Source organism: Athene cunicularia, assembly GCF_003259725.1.
Source record: "Athene cunicularia isolate RWA chromosome 15 unlocalized genomic scaffold, athCun1 chr15_part1, whole genome shotgun sequence".
NCBI lineage: Eukaryota > Metazoa > Chordata > Aves > Strigiformes > Strigidae > Athene > Athene cunicularia.
In genome coordinates this window covers 12,800,225-12,821,359 of record NW_020799121.1, presented here as the reverse complement: position 1 = coordinate 12,821,359, position 21,135 = coordinate 12,800,225, and the positions used below count along the sequence as shown (strand labels likewise).

General features: G+C 54.7%; 1 protein-coding gene across 2 annotated transcripts; it reads left to right on the top strand.

Moving 5' to 3' along the window:
• The first annotated feature begins 1,031 nt into the window (after positions 1–1,031).
• HIP1R (huntingtin interacting protein 1 related) lies at positions 1,032–19,149 on the top strand. Of its 2 annotated transcripts, none has more exons than XM_026860018.1 (32): positions 1,032–1,073; positions 4,617–4,680; positions 5,053–5,195; positions 5,542–5,598; positions 5,861–5,941; positions 6,075–6,151; positions 6,458–6,519; positions 7,609–7,749; positions 8,231–8,288; positions 8,387–8,462; positions 8,680–8,817; positions 8,914–8,972; positions 9,044–9,116; positions 9,484–9,667; positions 9,742–9,830; positions 10,110–10,226; positions 10,712–10,813; positions 11,065–11,259; positions 11,576–11,723; positions 12,046–12,132; positions 12,434–12,544; positions 12,908–13,044; positions 13,836–13,946; positions 14,072–14,130; positions 14,447–14,477; positions 14,605–14,667; positions 15,551–15,651; positions 16,281–16,386; positions 17,215–17,338; positions 17,513–17,574; positions 17,724–17,912; positions 18,004–19,149. In XM_026860018.1, exons 1-32 carry the CDS (start codon positions 1,047–1,049, stop codon positions 18,049–18,051), a joined length of 3,120 nt encoding a protein of 1,039 aa, XP_026715819.1. In that variant the 5' UTR covers positions 1,032–1,046; the 3' UTR covers positions 18,052–19,149. The 2 variants fall into 2 exon arrangements, with proteins under 2 accessions (XP_026715819.1, XP_026715820.1); XM_026860019.1 differs by having other exon boundaries at positions 12,437–12,544; positions 18,004–19,148.
• The last annotated feature ends 1,986 nt before the right edge of the window (positions 19,150–21,135 follow it).

The following is a 21,135-nucleotide window of genomic DNA, read 5'->3' as shown; positions in this document are numbered from 1 at the left end:
GTTGGATGGCCCCGGCAGTGCCGGCGGGAGCGCGGCCGAGCCCGGGGCCGCCTCCCGGTGCCCGCCGCGCCGGTAACGTGCATCTCTGCATCCCTACGATCCCCCCGGCCCCGGCCCGGCGGCGGCACGGGCTGCCCCTGTGAAACCGGGGGCTGTTTTACCCGGGGGACGGGTCACACGTGGGATCTCCCCGCGGGGGTTAGGGTGTCTGGTCCCGGAGAGAGTGGCAGGGTGAAAATGAAGCCCCAAAATGTTTGTGCCTCACGGTGTCCGGCTTGGATGGGGGGGTCTGTCCCCTTTCCTGTGGCCCCCGCAGGGTGGGCGATGCTGGGCGCGACGGGGCTGTGTACAGCTTGTGGGAAACTCATCGCTCCGGCAGCGTGAGCACCATGGACCGAGGGACGGGCTCGCCTGCTGCCCCAGCAAAAATAATAGTGCCCTCCCGGCACACATCCTCTGACCTCTCTGATTTTGCAGGCTGCCAATTCATCGCAGATATTTTTCCCCTTTGTTGCTTTGCTGGTCCTTCCCTGCCCCGTGGGCTGGTTGGGCTCCGGAGAGTGCCGGTAAAGGCAGGTGGTGGTTTTGGGCATTGTGGGGTCACGGTGCCACTTGGCCATGCTTGGTAGGGAACGGAGCTTGTTGAGTTTGGGGAGCAACATGAGAAAACCGGCAATTCCAGTTCCTTCTGGACGCGTCTCCTTCAACCGTCCCGCTGGGCACCGCTGATAAATAATCGCGGCGGCAGCGCTGCCTCGTGCGCCGAAGGGCAGCCTGTGCCAGGCGGGTGGGAGCACGTCCCTCCTCCCTCTCACCCTTCCACGGCCTTTTGGGCTTTCTGGTGGGATTTGTGCCCTGCGTGGGTGCGACTTTTCTCGCAGTCACAGGGATGTCACGGGCAGAGCTGCGTACGGGACGAGCGGGTGGTCGCTCTCTGTGAGAGCTTAAACCCCGGGCTTGCTGGCAGGTGGGCACACTCACCACCTAGAACTGACCTTTTTTATCCAGCAACTGCTGAAAAACTGTCCTAAAGAAGCTTTATCCTAATGTGGTTTCCCATAGCTGTGCTTCAGGTGAGAGCAAAACCGTTTCAATGTCAGTATGTGGGTATTGATCTGCCTTTTACGTCTAATTATAGCAGCTGCAGAGACGGCTGCCGGTCGCCTTTGTACCGTGGGGATGCTGGTGGCACGTCCCCTCCGTGCGCCTTCGCAGGCCGAGGGTTTCACACCACCCCGGAGAAGGTCACTGCCAAAACCCAGCGCGCCGTCTCCTTTCCCCATGCAAAGGCTGGGATGATGCCTGCGGGTGCAGACAGGGGTTACTGCTCCTGGTGTGATCCTGGGTGCTTGTGGGTGATGTGGAGGTCACCTGCTTTCTCTGAAAATGCTTTTTGAGGTCTCGTGTCAGGGTGATGCAGGTACCCCCCTCAGAGCAGCCGCACGTGCGAGGTGGGAAGCCACCGTCCCGCAGTGGGCACTCGCTCTGCAGCCTGACAGGGGGCAAAACTTGCCCTTTTCTGTGGCCAATTTTTGCTTTCCTTGAGTAAGAAGGTTAAAAATCCAGTGAGCTCCTGAACTGCCAGGAATCCAGCATGTAAGATGGCCAAGTGGTGCTTTTTTTTTTTGGTGTAATTCAAGAAAAAGAAGCACTAGGAAGGGAACTCCGGAGCCGCCGTTTGCGATTCAGCTGATCTGGCAGCCCTTGTGCCGCCCAGCCGGGGAGGTTTCCAGCTCAACATCCTGCTGCCAAAAAACCATTCCCTGCCACGGCATTGTGCCGGAACCCGGCATCCACCTGCCGGGTGGGGATTGCGGCCCTGCAGGATGCCAGGGTTTCGGGGAGCTGTGGGTAGGGAGGATCACACCGTAATTAAAAGCAGCCTGCAAAAGACGGGTGGATGTAAACTGTGCTCCTTCATTTGGGTGCTTTGATCCCAGCTTTAGTCACCGGCTTGGTACGTGAGGGCTATGAGTAAGGCATTTGGGCTGCACCCGTGTGGGCTCCCACGGCCCGTGGCTGGGCAGGTTTTGGGGTTGGACCCCCCCCAACCGGTGGGGCTGGGGCTGCACCGCTCCCCCGCAGCGATGGGGAGCGCAGCTTTCAGCCAGGCTGGTTGTGGGCCTGCAGTGGCAGTGGGGATCTGCCCATCTCCGGGTGTGCCAGTGATGTCCCAAGAGGCTGGGTCAAGGGTGAATCTCCCCGTTCTGGAGCCGTCCACCGCAGCCCAGCTTCACCAGGCAGCCGGCAGGAACATGCTGAAGCCCCACACATCCCAGGCTGCAGCGTCTCCTCGTGCCCATCTTCAGTCCCACCTTCTCCTTTTTGGGGACCTCTTGGCCAGCCTGGGCTCTGGAGACAGCAAGGGCACGTGTGAGCTGCCAGCCCCAAGGGATTGGCATTGGTTCGGTGCCACCATGATTTATTTGGGACCACACTGGACATGGTGGTGCTGGGGGGTGCCCCCGCACGGGTCCGCTCCTCTGTGCTGGATGTAAAATGGCTCAGTTAAAGCCTCTGCACTGAATCACCAAGGGTGAAACCAGCCTCTCCGGCAGCCCCCGGGCTGAATTTTGGCTGGTTGGGCTGGAAATGAGATTATGGGCAATAACTGCAATAAAACCACCAACACCAATTGGAATTACAGCCTGGTTTTGGGGCAGGCCAGCTGAGTCCCAGCCCTATCCCCATCCTGCTGGGCAGTGCCGGGCGGCTGAGCTCCCCTCCCTGGGGATGTGGGATGGTGTTTTCTGGGGGTCAGCCTTCATCTCGCACATTGGCCCCTCTGGCTGCACCTTTTCCTGGCCCTGCGGGGCTCGGGGCTGAGCCCGGCTCCTGCCGATGGGTTGGGGCGGGCGCGATGGGTTGGGACGGGCGCGTTCTGCTGCTCCCGCATGCGGCGAGTGGTGCAAATCCAGGTTTGGGAGCTGTCTGCCCCGCTCCCCACCTATGCAAAGCACCGAAGTAACATGCAATAACCCCTTTAGCAGCTCTTCACTGGAGGATGCGTTTCCAAGCCCTGCCTTGCAAAACTGTCAACTTGTGTCTCTCCGGCACATGCTAAACCTTGCTTTCTGTCAGTAAACTATCGCTTTGGTGCTGTACTGGGAGGTGCTGGCCGCCCATGGCATGTCTCACCGCCCGAGCTGCGGTCGATGGTGCAGCTTCTCTGCCGGCTCCAGGCTTTTGGGTGGCTCGGAGTTACTGGGTGCTTTGGGAGAGGCAGCTGTGCTGCAATTGCCTGTTCCTGGGCACTCCAGGCTTGTTAACCTTTGGGGATAAGAGGATTACAGCAAGTCGCTGGCTTAACTCTGCTGCTGCTTTATGGCTCCACATGTTGGGGTAACACCAGGGCTTCCCTGGTGCGGGGAAGGCAAAACTGCCATCTTTTCCCAGCGACTGGACTCAGTGTTTTGGGGCTGGCTCGCTTTTTGTGACGTGTTCACAGTACAGTGGTTTTCCCGCTGTTGTGCCCGACTCACGGGCATAGCCATTTCGGGTTCGTTTGGGGCCGATTTGGTGCATCAACACCTTTGACGCGGCCCCTTTGGCACGGCGTCGGGTTCCTCCTGCATAAGTCAGGAGCATTTGATAACTCGGCGTCGGGTTCCTCCTTCTGCAGGAAGGTGCCTCAATTCGGAGGCGTCTCCGGGACAAGCAGCCGTGTTGAAGCAGGTGCTTTCCCCTGGGGGAGAGATAAGATTTTTATAAGGTTTTACGCCTTGTGGGGCTGCAGGGAGGAACCGAGTTTCTCTTCCGGCATGAGCGTGGTGGCGGGGCTGCTTCCTGCCTTCCCGGCTGGGACCTTTTTCCTCTGACGGTGACCGAAGGCTCGTGGACACGGGCCCAGCCCAAGCACTTGTACGAGGGTGAAGCAGCTCAGTTGAGTCTGCAGGGGCCTGGGGAGGAGGAGGAGGGAGATGCTCATCAATCACAGAAACTCAGTTTTACAGCCTGTCATCACACAGGAGATGCAACCGACCCCTGTCTAGGGGTTGTCTTTTGGAATAACCTCATCATTCAAAGTGTGCTGTGATCAAACACGTTAAAATGTAGATAATCCTCCCCTGATAATCACATTGCTCTGGATTTTTGCTCCATCAAAACGGGAATTGTGGCTGCCACTCTCTCCTTGCTTAGGGGCTGCATTTTCCCCATGTGCTGTTGGCACGCAGCGATGCCATCAAAAAAAAAAAACCAAACCCCAAACCCACCACCCCTTGGTTCAAAGGCTTCTTGTGATTAAAGAAACAACCCTGGAATTTGACATCTTGCTGTCGTGCTTTAATGCTCCCTGGGCATGGCGCTGAGTTCAGTCTGTAAAAAAGCTGTTTGATTCCTGGGACGGGGACAGCAGGGAGCAGCAGCAGCTGAGCATGGGTAGTGGGGGGTTTAACAGGCCGCTTTGATCACGGATAAAAAAGCCTATTTTGATGCGTCGTGAATGGCTTTAAGGTGACAAATGTCTTATAAAATTCAGAGTATTACCCAAAAGTGCCCCGTGGCCAGGCTGTTCCCAGCTGGCAGCACACCCAGCTCTTCACCTGGGGGGGATGTGGGTTGGGGTCCATGAGGGTTGTGCTGCTGGTGATGGCTGCTTTCTCCTCCTCTCGCAGGCCATCAGCATCAGCAAAGCCATAAATACACAAGAAGCACCGGTGAAGGAGAAACATGCCCGCCGTATCCTTTCTCTTGGCTCACCTGGAGGGATTTTACCCCACGGGAGGTTTGGGAGGCAGGAGACCCACGTAGAGCTTGGTTGGGGGATGGCATCACGTAGGTTTGTGCATCAGTGAAAACGCAAACAAAAGCAGCGCAATAAAATAGCGTTTCTTTGGCAACAAAATGCAAAGGGCCCCGGCATGCCCTGCAGCAGGGGAAGGTGCACCAGAGGAAAATAAATGGTTTTATCCGCGAGGGCAGCATCACGCCGGTGAGCTCTGTGCCTGCAGTACACTCGGTGCGTGTCCCCTTTTTAATGAAGGCTGAACAGGAATAGTCTCCAGCCTGGCCTGTCCCCTGTGTGTCTGGTTGGCCTTGACCGCAGGGAAGGGATCATCCTGGGGACACACCATGAGAAGGGAGCGTTCACCTTCTGGTCCTACGCCATCGGGCTGCCCCTGCCCAGCAGTGCCATCCTCAGCTGGAAGTTCTGCCATGTCCTGCACAAGGTCCTGCGCGACGGCCACCCCAACGTGAGTGTCCCCTCTGAAACCTCCCTCCTGCGTTGCTATCGGGGGGTAGAATTTTTGGCTCTCGCTGTTGTCCTGCTGTGCAGAGGATGGGTTTCCTTCCCTGCCCCGGACGCCTTTCCCAGGCTGTGGGGCTGTGAAACATTCTGTTATCTCACACCTCTGAAGCTTCCCCATGCAAAGCCCCGACTTCTGGTTGCCATTGAAGGGCTTGAACTCCTTCTTCCAGAGCTGGAGCGGCACAAGGGGCTGGATCCATCCTCTTCCCAGCTTCAGGGCAGGCAGATGGGTGCTTGCCCAGCTCCATGCCAGCCCCACCATGCCACATCCCTCCAATTTTTTTCCCCAGGTCCTCCAGGACTGCCAGAGGTACCGCAGCAACATCCGAGAGACAGGAGACCTGTGGGTGAGTGGGGCAAAGCAGAGGTTTGTCCCTTCTGGGGGGTTTGGGGGTGGGTTCTGAAAAACATTGTGGGCAGGAGGAGGGCAGAGCACCACCTGAAATAACCCGTCGTTGCTGACCCCGCTGGGTGACGGTTACCCATGTGGTGAAGGGCAAAGAGGGGAGGAGCCGTAGGGCTGGCGCAGGGTCACTGGTGCACGTGGGCTCTGCTGGATCCGATCACATCGCTCTGGATTCACCATGTTTCCCCTCGTGTCTCTGGCAGGGCCATTTGCACGACAGGTACGGGCAGCTGGTGAGCATCTACACGCGGCTCCTCCTCACCAAGATCTCCTTCCATGCCAAGGTGAGACCCTCTGCCACCTCTACACCCCGCCGTGCCGGGGGGACAGGGTTTTGCCAGGGTGTATGTTGTACCAGCAAAAATATTAGAAGCAACTGCTGTTTGTTGGTTGGTTTTTTTTTTTCCCTTTACAAAGCATCCTGAGTTCCCCCCGAGCCTCGAAGTGTCGGATGAAGTGCTGGAAAAGACCGCAGGGACGGACGTGAACAACATGTGAGTGTCTTGGCAGGAGCTCAGCACCCAGAGCGTGGTCGCCGGCTCTGTGCTGCCCGTCTGGCAGCATCCTGCTAACAAAACAGCTCCTGTTCAGGGCAGCCATCGCTGTTCTGTAAACGGTTTGGATGATGCCTGATTCCTCCTGCACCCTCAGAGTGATGAGGAGCGAAAATGTGGGGAGCAAACACAGCAAATTCTTATCAATCTGAGCCTTTGCTGGCGTGGCGGCCTGCAGCAAACGTGAGCAACCAGAGCAAGGATGTCTCCGCCGCTGGGTGACAGGGTTTTGCTTTTTTTTGGCAGCTTCCAGCTGACAGTTGAGCTGTTCGACTACCTGGACTGCGAACTGAAGCTGTCGGAGTCAGGTGAGGAGGCGGCAGGTCCCTCCTGTTTGCCCCGGGGCTGTTGAGCAATAGTTTCGCTCTTTGGTCAGGAATAGAGTTCTGGCTTGGGAGGCTGGTTCAGGTCCTTCCTCCTCCTCTGGAGAGATTTCTGAGGTCATTCCTCAGCCAGATTCCCCTGTTGATGCTCTGTAGAGGCGGTTGTAGGAAAATATTTAAGGAACGTGGCTGGTTTTAGCCCACCTGACCGATGCAGTGTGGTGTTTTCAGAGCGGTGCCGCTCTCAAATATGTTTTTATTTCTTTTCTTTAATCATGTTACTCATATGCGTTACCCAAATCCTTTCTGTCCCCCCAAAGCAGAGGACAGGGCTGTACCTCTTTCTAAATACTTATTTCCTCTTGTTGAAATACCTCCGGGGAGGGTTGGAGGCCCCTGCCCATGTTTGCTTGTCTTGCCGCCTCCTCCAGGAATTTTTAGATACTTGAAAAATGCAGCGGTTTCCTCCCGTGTCGTGAGTCAGGGACACAGAGCTGCCCTGGAAAACAGGGCGCAGTGGGAGACACCGTGCTCCCGGCTCCCACCAGCCTCCCACTTCTCCTCCTGACCCAGTTATACAGAGAATTTATATTCATAAATACTTTAAAGCGGAGCGGGGAAGAAGCCACAGTGGATATGCTGGCTGGATTTCTGCCAAGGGAAGGGATCTGTTTCTGAGCCGGGGCAGGCGAGGCCACGGTGCCAGCGGGCCTGTCCCCTGCCCTGGGATCCTCTCCCAGCTCCTTGCACAATGAGCAGAGCAAAACCCCTCGCCTTCCCCAGCTTTTGAGGGCAGCTGTCCTGCCTTTGCATCATCCTGGGGTTAAATCCCTGCTTTTTGGGGTATCTGAGGCAGAGCTGAGCACCCCTTCCCTCTGCCACCACGGTCCCTTTGGGTGTTTTCTTGCTCGGAGAGGGGTTGTTCCCAGCTCAGCGGGACAGGACAGGCAGCAAACCCCAGCGCCGTGTCGTGGCAAAGTCACATCCGTCGTGGTTAATGATCAAGCCGAGTAGCCCGCAGCGGGATGGCTCTGCAAACACGGTGCCGACGCCTCACTGTGCTCAACCCTCCAGTTTTCAGGCAGCTCAACACCTCGATGGCGGTCTCGCAGATGTCGGCGGTGCAGTGCCGCCTGGCCCCCCTCATCCAGGTCATCCAGGACTGCAGCCACCTCTACCACTACTCTGTCAAGTTAATGTTCAAGCTGCATTCCTGTGAGTCCCTGGGGATGTCTCCCACGCTGGTCTTTTCCCGGGTCAGGCTTCTGGCTGGATTCTCAGGGTTTAGGCTGGTGTAGATGGATGTATCCATCACCATGTCCCCGTATCCCAGCCGGGCTGTAAGGACCTGCTCCATCCCACGTAGACATCCCAGATGAAGGAATTAGAAGGATTAGTCCTTGATGAATTCAAACCAGTGTGCCTTGGCCCGCCAGCCCCTTGCATGGGATCATTGGCCAGCGTGGTGCCAGAGGCCTCGTGTGGGTATTTCGGGGTTCCCGTGCCCACCTCTCCCTGTGCCACATCCCCCGTACCTACACTGGGGATGGGGACACCCTGCTCCTCTCCTGATCGCTCCCATCCCGCTCCCACCTGGCCATTACCCCGCTGGCTTTTGTAGCCAGAGGGATCTGGGCACAGATGGATAAATTTGCAGCCCCGGATCAGTCACAGCTCTCCCCCTACATTGCTGCAGGTCTGCCAGCCGACACGCTGCAGGGCCACCGAGACCGTTTCCACGAGCAGTTTCGCAGGTAACCCGGGGCTGAGGTGGGGTGGTGGGGTCCCCTCCCTCCTGCCAAGCCCCCTCCCCATCTCCCCTGCGAGCAGTTTTTCTTTCCTCTCTCTCCAGCCTCAAAAACTTCTTTAAGAAAGCATCTGACATGCTGTATTTCAAGCGGCTCATCCAGATCCCTCGGCTGCCGGAGGTACGGCTGCGTTTCGGTGTGGTGCTTTGGAGGGCTTGTGGGTTCAGGGAGCACGGGGGTGTCCCCACGGATGGGTTCAGGGTCTGGGGACACTGCAGAGGGACCTGCTGGCACATCTCAGCAGCGCAAGGGCTGGCTGCCTCCCTTCCCTCGGGGGTCTGCCTGCAGCGGTTCCTGAAACTCCATGTGATGCCGCCACAACTTCTTGTCCCTGCAGAGCCCCCCAAACTTCTTGCGGGCGTCTGCGCTGGCTGAGCACGTGAAGCCGGTGGTTGTCATCCCTGAGGAAGCCCCCGAGGACGAGGAGCCAGAAAACCTCATCGAGATCAGCACAGCTTCTACCACAGAGCCACAGGTGGGGCACAAGGATGGGATGGGGACCCTGGGATGGTGGCGGGGGGACACAGGCACCCGCAGCCTGGCTCAGCTCAGCACCCTCTGTCTTCCCCAGATCACCTCAGATATATTTGAGCAAACTTTTGGGCCACCCAACGGCATTCGGGATGACAGGTACAGGAGGTCCATGGTGGCAGAGGGGTTGTGGCCACTGCTGTGTGGTACCAACCTGCCTTTCTCCTCAGGGATGCACAGATCGAGAGCCTGAAAAAGGAGGTGGACATGCTCCGTGCAGAGATGGACAAGATTAAACTGGAGGTAAAGCCCAGCCAGGGAGCAGCTGGTGCAGGAGAGTGGGGGTGTCTTTTGGTGCTGTAGTGTGGAAACCCTGATGAGATGGGGCAGGAGCAGGGTCCTGGCACCCAGCGCTGTGTTTTGGGGCCTCTCCCAGTGCCAGGACCTGACTCCTGATGGAGATGGGGTGGAGACGTGTGAGACCTGTCCTTTGCTGTCCCAACCAGAGTTGGGGACAGAGTGGCTGCAGGGGCTGAGGGAAGAGCTCTCCTGTGCATCTCATGGCTGCTCTGCCCGAACTGCAGCCGGGCACCTGAATAGGGATGTTGGGGAGGGCAGAGTCGTTGGCAGCGTTGGAGCAGGGCAGTGCCTGAGTGACGGTGTCCCGCAGGCGCAGCGGTACATCACACAGCTCAAGGCGCAGGTGAACAGCCTGGAGGGGGAAGTGGAGGAGCAGCGCAAGCAGAAGCAGAAGGCGCTGGTGGACAATGAGCAGCTGCGGGATGAGCTGGAGAGGCTGCAGAGAGCGAAGCAGGACAGTGACAGGTCCCAGCGGCTCTGCGCCGAAGCGGAAAGTAGGTGCCCTGCAGCTCCCGTCGACCGCGGGACCCCCGTGCCGCGGTTGCTGATGCTTTCTCGTCCTGTTCAGAGAAAGCCAACGCCACTGAGATCCGCTACACGAAGCTGAAGGAGAAGCACAGCGAGCTCATCAACACGCACGCCGAGCTCCTGAGGAAGGTAACGCCGCTGCCTACGCCAGGCAGGGACTGACCGCTGCCTTTGTTCCTCGGCCAGCGCGGCTCGTGTTGCCCCATCCCATCATCCTGCACCCAGGGACCTCTGAGCACTGGGTGGGGGGGCACCCCTTGAATTCATGCCCGCTGGCAGTCAGCATTTTGGGCGCCATGAGAAAGGCGTCTCGGAGGTATCCCCCAAGCCTGAATTTGGTCAGAAGGAGCGTGGCCATGGCAGGGGTTCCCCCTCTGAATGCCCGGTAAGCCCCATGTCCTCACGCAGAACGCCGACACCGCCAAGCAGCTGACGGTCACGCAGCAGAGCCAGGAGGAGGTGGCGCGTGTCAAGGAGCAGCTGGCGTTTCAGGTGGAGCAGGTCAAGCGAGAGGCCGAGATTAAGGTGAGCTGGCACAGCCCCGGATCCTTCCCTGCTACGGGGGCTTCACCACCCAGCACCGAGCCCTTCCCAACCCATGAAACACGGTGGCTGTGCCCTGTTTGAGTGCCCGGGGTAGGGGTGGTTCTTGGTGTCAGTCCTTGATCCAGGAAAGAGTTGCCCTGGTTCCTCAGGAAGGTGTTATTTAATGCGTGCTTCATTCCCTCTTGCCCAAACCTACCTTTTCTTCCCCCAAGAAAATTCCACAATGCAAATTGATGGGTTTAGGGGCTTTTGTTCTCCATGGCCCAAGCTGGGGGCTGCTCCCAAAATTCCTGCCCTGGGGAAAGGAGCCCTACACCTCCCACCCCCACTCCCTGAGACCCTGAAAACCCCTCGTGCAAAACACATCTGGGCTCGTTCCTGCCATTCTGGCTGTGTGCTGGTGCCGAGTGGGGCCGGAGCACGTTTGCAGTGGCTGAAGCCCCAGCACGGGTGTGTGGTCGCAGCTGGAGGACCAGAGCGTGCAGATGGAGCAGCTGCGGCAGGAGCTGGACGCCCGGCGGGACGAGCTGGACCAGGCGCAGCGCTCGCTCAGCCACGTCAAGCAGGTACGAGGTGGGGGCACGGGGTGTGCCTAAAAAACCCTCATCACAAATCCCTGTCGTGCAAGGCAGCGTGTCTGCTGCCACTGCCAAACCACCGGTGCAAACAGCAGCCCAGGGAGCCAACGTTGGGCTGAGCGTGGGCCCACCTCATCAGTGTCACGAGCTGGGCATGTCCTCAGCTCCCCGCTGCGTGACCGTTGGGCTCGTGACACGGTGACAGGTGAGTGACAGGCGTCTCCTGGCCCCGCTGGCAGGCAGGTGCGGAGCTCAGCGCCCAGGTGGAGGCCCTGCACGCTGAGAAGGAGGTGCTGAGGCGGTCGCTGAGTGAGAAGGAGTGTGAGCTGCTCTCCACACGTGGCCTGGTCGAGGAGAAGGAGCTGCAGCTGAGCCAGGAGGCGGACAAGGCCACGAGGGAGATCCGTGATCTCCAGGGCAGGCTCCTGGAGAAGGTAGGGTGCTGTGTGGAGAGCCCCACTGCCTCCTCTGTTCACTGGGGTGTGATGTGTTTGGGGGTGCTGAGCAGCTGGGGGGGCTCAGCTAAGCTATTGCTGCTGTTGTCGGTGGGATGTGACTTGCCCCAGCAATTTTGGGATGCTTGGGTCTAATCTTGCAAAGGGATTCTTCAAGAATATCCTGGTGATTGGGCCACGATGATGGGGGTCCTGTGACCCAGAATTTTCCAGATGAGTTTGCAAAACTTAACAGCAGGTTAGAATCTTTCTTGTGTCCCAGTTGTGCCACTCACCTGTTCCTCCCACCCTGCAGAGCAACCAGGAGAAGAGCCTGCAGCAGAAGCTGCTGGATGAGCAGTTCAGCATCCTGCAGGAGACGGTGCGGGAGGCCGAGGACATCCTCCGGGACGCTGTGGCCAAGCTGGACGACCCGCTGCACGTCCGCTGCACCAGCTCCCCAGGTACGTCCCGCTCAACCACAGGGGCTGCAACTCGCAGTCCCTTCTCCCTCCGAGATGGATAATTGCATCTCAGCTTCCCCCAGGCATTTTTTTCCTACCAGACATCACACCCAAGGAGGTTGGGGTCAGACTTGGGTTGGCAGTGGATTTTTGTCTCTCATCTCAGCACTGTTTGGCTCGGATTTTAGTGCTGTTCCCCAGTCAGGGCTGCGAGGACCTGAGCCGTCTTGCCTTCCCCTCGGTGCCTCGTGGAGTCAGCACTCATGCTTGTTCATACATTCAGCAGCCTGACCGTGCTAACGAAGCTATAAATTCCTTGCAGATTACCTGCTCAGCCGGGCACAGGCGGCGCTGGAGTCCACGGACGCCCTGGAGAACGGGCACGCGCAGTACGTGGCCTCCATGGCAGGTACCTGGGGCTGGGGACTGGTGGCATGGCTTGGATCTTGCTTCTATACATCCAGCAGCCTCCAGCTGCTTCGGGGCCGTCGGCAAGCGTGCAGTGCCCTGGTGACGGAGGGGCACGGCGGGTGCAGTTGGTGGGTTCCTATGGGCTCACTCAGGGAGCAACCTGCAACCCGGAGGGGTCAGTGCCAACCTCTCCGAGCTCTTGCACTGACCATTAAGAGCCTTTGAGGGCGGGTTGCAGCCCCCAGGACATGGCAGGTGGTGCCCTGGGCTGGCAGCACCTGACCGCATCCTCTTGCCAGCAGATGCTGCGGGGCTGGTGGGGGCTCTGGCCCTCTTCGCACACCTGACGGCCGACACTATTGTGAACGGCAGCGCCACGTCCCACCTGGCTCCCACCGACCACGCTGACCGTGAGTGCCCTGCGTGGGCGCAGCAGGTGTCAAGGGAGGGGGGATTATGCTTTTGGGGCTTGTTTTTGGGGTGGCTGTACCAAAACTCCCTCCTCTGGGAGCTGGATATGGGGCAGATCTCCCCCAAGGGCAGCATGGTCCCCCCAGCTCCCTGTGCTCCCCTTTCCCTCCTCTCTGGTCCCCTTTCTGGGCCAATAACATTGCTTCTCCTGGACACCAATTTCTGCTCTTCTGCAAGAAATCTGCTGGGTGCTGCTGATGCTCAGCATCATCTCTGCAACTAAGGGAAGGAGGAAGAGGAGGGTAGCAGGACTGGGATGGGAGGGACCCCTTGGGCCTGGCACCAACCCATCCTCTCCCCAGGGCTGACGGAGACGTGTCGGGACTGTGGGCAGCAGAGCCTGGACTATTTGGGCAAGCTGAAGGACAAGCAGACGCTGGGGTGTGCTGAGCTGGGGGACGTGCGGCGGGCGCTGCGGGGGGTCCTGCAGCTGGCCCAGGTAGGAGATGGAGCCCAGCGTACCCACCTCCCCGCCCAGGGCTGGCAGGGTGGGTTATCTGCTGGCATTGGTATTCCCTAAAGAAAAAAAGTCAAAGCAGGCAGTAGATGCAGAAGGACATTGCCTCCGTTTGTCAAGGTGGGCTGTTTGCTTGCAGCCTTCTGGCTGCGCCTCGATGGACGCTTTTTTTTTTTTTTTTTTTTTTTGGAAGGAAAAAAAAAAATCACACCATGGCTTTCCCTATTGTCCAAAGTTGAAACCAGAGATGCTGGGTTGGGTGAGCACTTTGGGGTGGCTTGTATCCCATACCCACAAGTTCTGGTGCTTTTCTTGAGCTATCTCAGCTTCCAAGCACCAAGACCCTTCCTGGTGGTCAGACCAGCTGAAGTCTTTCAGCCCAGTAGCCCCTGCAGAATAAAACTTCTCAACTTTCAGATATTTCTTCTTGTGAAACCTCCGTTAGTCTTTTCCATTAAACTGCTTAATTCAAAGGCTGTCAGCTCTCTAGAGCCCTCTGGAGCTCTGCCCTGCCAAAACTGCTCCTGTAATCAAGTTTTGTCACCTTAATTTGGGGCATTTCTTACCTCTGGAGGTCCCTGTGCCACGTTTGCTGCCAGTTGGGAGCACATGTGCCTTAACCCTCATGGTCTGCAGAATGCTGCTCCTGCAGCTTTACTTATTTAGAGGGGAAAAAAAGCAGTCAGACACCTTGGTTTGATGTTACTCCCTACAAATGTTTCGTTCTCTCTCTTTACCTAAAACCTCCTGATGGCTGCTGCCTTCTCCGACAGGAGCTGAGGCCTAAGAGCTTGGACATCAAGCAAGAAGAGCTGGGGGACATGGTTGAGAAGGAGATGGCCTCCACCTCAGAGGCGATTGAGGACGCTGTCAGGCGGATAGAGGTGAGACAAAGCTGCAGGATGGACCATTTTGGTGCCTTGGGGCAGCAGAGTCTCCCATCTCTCCTCCACCCCACTCGCCCTTGCAGCAACGTGGCGTCCAACCTTCCTCTTGTGTTTCCCAACAGGAGATGATGAGCCAGGCCAGAAGTGAGAGCTCCGGTGTTAAGCTTGAAGTGAACGAGCGGTGAGTTTTGAGGGGCAGCATGTGACAGCCACGGGCAGGTTTCTGTCCCGTTTCCTAACCCTGCTGGGCTGGGCTCTGCTCCAGAGCCCTGTGTGCAACCCGGTGCTGCACTCCCGATGCTGAGCACAAAATCCTCTCTAGGAAGGTGGACCTTCATCTTGTCAGGTGTTCGCAGCCGCTGTGTGGGCTGCTTACAAGTAACCTTGCAGGCTGGCTGGTCTCCAGAAAAGACTCATTTTCTAACTGAGGCCAAAGCCTGCTTCCCTGGATGCAGTGTCAGAGGATGCTGAACACTTTGTCTCTTGTTTCCTAACAGGATTCTGAACTCCTGCACGGACCTAATGAAGGTCAGTACTGCAGAAACCTGTGGGGCATCAAAGACTGCTCAAAACTGTAACTTTCCACCATCAGCAGCATCAATCTTCCGTTGTAAAATCCCCATCGAACACCAAAACCTTTTTTCCTTCATTCCAGGCTATTAGACTTCTTGTAACAACATCTACAAACTTACAGAAGGAGATAGTAGAAAGTGGCCGGGTAAGTCCTTCCCAATACTTGTCTTTCTGCACAGACATGAAATATGGGAGAATTGCCCACAGTCTGCAGAAATGCCAGCAGAATTTAGTGCTTTCCTGTGTTGTTAGTACTCTGGCAGTCTCACTTGCTGGAGATGGGCTGCTCAGCTTTTCTGGGCAACCTGTTCCAGTGTCTCACCATCCTCACAGTAAAGAATTTCTTCCTTCTATCTAATCTAAATTTCCCCTCTGTCAGTTTAAAACTGTTAACCCTCATCCTACCCCTACACCCCCCGATCAAGAGTCCCTCCCCCCCTTTCTTACAGCCCCTTTCAGCCCTGGGGGCCGCTCTAAGGTCTCCCCAGAGCCTTCTCTTCTCCAGATGAACCCTCCAACTCTCTCAGCCTGTCCTCACAGGGGGGGCTCCAGCCCCCCGAGCATCTTTGTGGCCTCCTCTGGCCCCGCTCCAGCAGGTCCGTGTCCTTCTGCTGTTGGTGCCCCCAGAGCTGGACCCAGCCCTGCAGGGGGGTCTCACAAGAGTGGAATAGAGGAGGAGAATCCCCTCTCTTGACCTGCTGGCCACACTGCTCTGGGTGCAGCCCAGGACAGGGCTGGGTTTCTGGGCTGTGAGTGCACACTGCTGGCTTATAGTCAGTTTTGCATCCACTAGTACCCCCAAGTCCTTCTCTGCAGGGCTGCTCTCTTTCCTTGATATGTATTTAATCAGGCCAGTAAGAGCGGCCTTAAGGGCACAGAAATGCTGCCAATCCCTTGATTTATGGCTTTATAGAGGAATTCATATTTTTTCGTATTTTATATGGATATTTTATATGAATTTATGGATTTATATATTGATGCGTGCTAGAAAGAAGTTAATACAGGCCATAATATTCTCATAACAACAGGGGGCAGCAACAACTCAGGAGTTTTATGCCAAGAACTCCCGCTGGACCGAAGGGCTGATCTCTGCCTCCAAGGCGGTGGGCTGGGGAGCCACGCAGCTCGTGTAGGTACCCCCAGGATCTCTCCCACGGAAACTGTGGGAGGCTCCTCTCTGGGCACAGCTCCACATGCTGCACCCGGGGCCAGCCCGTGTCTCTCCATCACCTGATAACCCAAACTATCCCACTGCTGAGTCTGCTTGCAGCATTATTGCCAATTCCTGATATAGTATCGTAGCCTGGGTCGGACCACGTGGGCACTAAAATAGGGATTGCCATTTTCTCCTTGTTTGCAAATTGTGGAAATATTCCACAAATATTCCATGTCCTGCTTCCTGCTCAGATGGTTGTGGATGGGGTGGTCAGGATCGGGGTAGGGAATCCCTGTGCCAGTGCAGGAAATGCGGGGGTTTTTCTGGACAAAAAAATTTTAAATTATATGGACTTTAAAAATTTCATCCACTTCATTATGAAAATACAGTCTTGCCTCCACTGGTATTTTATACCCATCTAAAACTTCTGGATCTGGGCTTTGAGTCATTGCTTTGTAAATGAGCTTTAAATAAATTACAGGCAAAGCTGCTGGTTCAAAGTCTGATGCTGATTTCTAAGGGTACAGTGGGAGATAAATAATCTGCTCGTGCTTCACAGCGAGTGTCTCTGATACAATCTCCCTTCTTAACCTATAATGCAGGGAGTCGGCAGACAGAGTTGTCCTGCATACGGGCAAATACGAAGAACTGATCGTCTGCTCCCACGAAATCGCCGCCAGCACAGCGCAGCTGGTGGCTGCCTCCAAGGTGGGTATCTCGGCGAGATCGGCTGCGTGTGGCTCGCCAGGTTTTAGGTCATTTTATTCCCACAGCGTTGTCCCATAGATGCTTTTGGGCGGTGGTGTGTGGCCGTTCTGTCCACCAGTCCTGCAGGCTCCTCTCGGAGCAGGGGGGAAGGGGGAAGCTCTTACTGTTTTCAAGGCAGTCTGTGATTTTTAATCCCTGTGTCTTCACCTGCATTAATATTCCCCCACCTAGCAGGTTTTGCCTTAGAAAAGATGATGTGTAGAACCTCCTGTCAAGCTGATTATGTTAAAAAAAAAATTAATAACTAACGGAAAACCCCAAATAAGCAACTGCAGGAGCCAGCATTGAGAATAATGGATTTTGGTCCTTGCCACCTTTCCTGTTGGTGTGGGCAAAAGTGATGGGTAGAGGTTTCAGTGATACAGGTTGGGAGGAGGAAGACCTATACTGCTTTTTACAGAAGATGTTTTTAAAAGTAAGCGCATGGTTAAAAAAAAAAAAAAAGGTTCTGTCTTCACTGGTGCTGCTTATCTGTGTGTGCTTGGCTCAGCGGGGAGCAGAGCTGGTTTGGTGTCCTGGAGCTGAAGGGCCTTGCAGGGGCCACCTTGTCTGGTCATGATGGGATCATCAAGAATAAACATGTGTCCATCTGTCCGTCTGTCCTTTCCACCCCCCAGATTTTCATGCTTGAGAACTGTTCTGACATGGTGTGATTGGCGTCTCTGCTCTAAGGCAGAACACGGTTGCCTGGGAGCTCCCCCGAGCCGGTGGGAACCCACGGGGAGGTGCCGTGGCGGGGACCCGCAGCCACCCCTCTGCTCTTTGCAGGTGAAAGCTGAGAAGAGCAGCAGGAACCTGGGCCGGCTCCAGGAGTGCTCACGAAATGTCAATGAGATGGCAGCCAACGTGGTGGCTTCCACCAAGTCAGGGCAAGAGCAGATCGAGGAGAAAGGTGAGGTGTTTGCAAGGGAAAGGGAAGAAAGAAAAAAAAACAAAAACCCAAAAAACCACCAAGTCCCTTTCTGGCCTCTTGAAGACCCCGAGGTGCCCATCTGTCTTCACTTTGGCACACGCGGGTCCTCTGCAAGGGCTACGCTCAGTGGGGACCCCCCACTTTTCTCCGCAGACACCATGGACTTTTCAGGCATGTCCCTCATCAAGCTGAAGAAGGAAGAGATGGAAACACAGGTATGGCCATGAGGGTAGATTTGGTGCTGATTCTGATCCAGACCCGTGGAAGGACGGGGGGTCCCCTCTGCCCCGCCACCTTACCCCAGAGGGACGGTGGGGATCGCGCCCCGGGGCGCGCAGGGCCCAGGACGGCTGTTTGGGTGCAGGTGAAGGTGCTGGAGCTGGAGAAGCGTCTGGAGGGCAAGCGGGTGCGTCTGGGCGAGCTGAGGAAGCAGCACTACGCCCTGGCCGGGGCCTACGACGCCGCCGAGGACGGGGAGGCGAAGCCGGCGCCAGCCCCCAGGCGAGGCATCCTCAAGAAGCCCCCCTTGGCCCAGAAGCCCGGCCGTGGGGAGGTAGGGTCCCCGGGGGGCAAACACACCGGGGATGGGGGATGTTCACAGCACAAGGGACTGATATTTTGCTTTATCCCCGCTCTCGTTTCAGCCCGAGCGAGATGCCGGCCTGTGCCCGCCTCACGGGGCGAACATCTAGTGAGGGCTGGCTGGCTTCTTCAGCAGATCACGTTGCCTTCATGCTGGTGTGCCTTCGTGTGAGGGGGTCTCCTCATCACCCGGCCTGGAAAACTGGATGTTTTTTTTTTAAAGATGCATAATTTTTTCTTTTTCTTCACTTGATTGCTATCCATAGAGCAGGGGGGCTTGGGTAACGTGGGACGCCCTCCTCCTCCTCCTGGCCTGCCAACCAGCTCTCCCCATTTAATTTAATTTGGGGTTCATTTGGGTTAAAATTTTTTTTAAAAAACTTTATCAGCACTAGAAGTTTTCAGTAAATGTAGCTCTCTACTGTACTGCTCAGACCCTTTCAAAGAACTGTGAACTGTTTTTTAAAGTAGGAAACTGTTGGGCTTTTCTTGCAACCGTTTTTTAAATTCCCCTTTTTCATCCTGAGGAATAATTTGACTTTGTTTCAGCCTGGAATTGGCCCTCAGTGGAGAAGGAGACATTAGCCTTAACCAGCGTGAGGAGCAGGGCTTTTGTAAGGGAAAAAGCAGTTACTGGCACACACTGGCAATAAGGATAAAAAAATTTTTTTTTTTTTCCTTTTTCTATTTTTTATTACTACAGCAACATCAGGGGATCAGTTGCATTGTTTTATATTTTAAATAATTAGCAGAATTAAATCTAACCGTGGCCTATGGGAGCCAGGGGATAGAGAAATCTGCGGCAATAAGGAATTACTGATGTGGAGAGATGTGGGAGCAGAATGAAAATCCTGTCAGCTGTATCTTCCCTTGGAGCTACTACCACGATGTAGATTATTAAAGAAGCAATATTTAAAATACATGTTGCAGTGTCTGGTCAGCTTGGTGGTGGTGAGGGGGCCAGTGCTGTGGTGCAGGGTTCTGCTGGTTGAAGCAAGCCTGCCCTGATTTCCAGGGTGGCAAAAGGCAATGAAGTGCCTCAAAGAAGATGGCTAAAGCCCAGGAGCAGAGTGGGGTGTGCGAGATGCTGATGTATGATGCAGCCCTGCACCCACTGTCTGCCTGTATCTAGGTGTACATGTGCATAAACAGATCTATTGATAGAGTCATGTCTATCTGTGTAGCAGTACATCTATATGTATTTTTTAATATATGCATGTTTGCATATTTTTTATATATGTGTATACACCCATATTTATGCACATATATGCGTGTGTAGGTCCGTATTTATGCAGTTTCTCCACGAATATGTCAAGACTAGCCCCCTGCCTAGCGTGAGCAGCTCACCCAGGCAGAGTAGAGCATTAATTTCTGTGGTGTATGAGTTCCACATGGCTCTCACTGGCAGCCTTACTGAAAATAAGTAGCTTAAATAAAAAGCAATGCAGCAGTGTGGGTGCAGGATCAATGCTGCCTTCCAGCTTCCAGCCAGGGCAGCCATTCCCTGCAGCCTCACAAGAAATGCAGATTCTGTTTATTCTGTGCTTAACTGGGAGTATCTGCAGGGCCGAGTGTCAGTGCACCTCTTGGTGCAAGTTGGATGCATCGGTGAAAGGGTAAGACTGAAGGAAGCCTTTGGAGCTCAGCGAGAATGCCCATGAAGAGATTTGTGAGGGTCCTTTTTCAAAAGTCTAGCATCAGCATTTTCATCCAGTTCCTTCTGACTCCCAGTTACCATCAAATTTCACATGAGCTGCAGTAAAAAAGACGACTTTCCGGTCCTACAATTAACAACAGGCTGTAAAGCAGTTAACTAGAATTATAAGTTGCTGTATCTCAAGAACACACATTTATAGGGTATTTTATTATTTATTTTAGTTATGTAGCAGTCTAATGATGACTTAAGATTTCCAAGGTTACATGTCACAAAACAGACGTTACAGTTTTATGCACAACTCCTCTGGGGAGCAGAGCAAACCACAATTCTCATTTCCCAACCAACTGTATGTATAAGGTGTGTTCCCCATTAAAAGGCCTTGGTGTTAATACTGGGCTTACTGGGCAGGGCAAGCAGCTGGTCTAACCCTGCAAGTTAGATCGAGATCATTTCCAGCCTGAAGATTTACATCCTGTCCAGGCTTTCCATGAAGCTACAAAGAACCTCTTATCTACAGCGGCAGCAGAGGAGAGCTGGGAGCAGCGTCTCCAGCCGTGTCCCTCAGGTGACTGCTGTCACATCGAGTGACAATGTCTATCAAGATACAGCAGCACCTGTCACCAGCTCCCTACCGAGTTTCGTTTCTTTCAGAAACCTTTTCCCTTGGTACAAGGAAGCACTTTGTGCAATCGCTCACAGTCTATTTATAGACAGTGATAAAAGATATATTTGCTGGGAGACTGACGTCATCCTGACCACTCACAACATTACGTTTCATAATGGAAATACTGATTAATCAAGAATGCTAAAATCACTACCGTAAACCGAGCCGCAGCTCTATTTAAAGCTTCAAGAATTCAAAAATAAAGTAAAAACGTGGCTTTAAGAATGATGCTGGGGATAAATGTAACTTGTTTAACACCACTGCTGTTTCATTATGATTTATTAAATGGGTCCTTACAGAGGCTGCAGGTAAAACAACCTAGGCCAGCATGTCCAAAGTCTGGAGAAGCATCAGCAAAAAATAAAAACAAGCTCCAAGAGCCACTTAAAGTGTAACCTATGTGCTAAAGTAATTCTTATACCAAAATTAAGCTTACTGTCCAGTTTAAGATTTTAACTCCTATACTTTTTTGGAAAGAATTTGCTATTTGTACCAGACAAAAAAAAAAATCACAACCGTAAACTGTATGCAGAGGTTTATTTTGAGATGTCATCAAGACATCCTGTTGTACAGGATCCAATTTGGTAATGACTTTTAAATACCATTGCTGTAGAGAGAAGATAATGTTTAACTTCTTGTGCTACTGAGAACAAATTTTAGTCAGTACCTGTGACAAAAGCAATGGAAAATAACCAGAAGTTGTGAAATGCTGCTTCCTTCCACCAAGGTTAGTACAGTACAACTCCTTTTTCTTGAAGCAGTTTTCAAGCAGCCTGTTATCACAACTCGCCTTTCCCCACCCTTTGGCTCCCTCAGCAGCCAAATCTCCCGTAACCACAAATTAGTTTGAACACGAGCACACAAAGCAGCTGC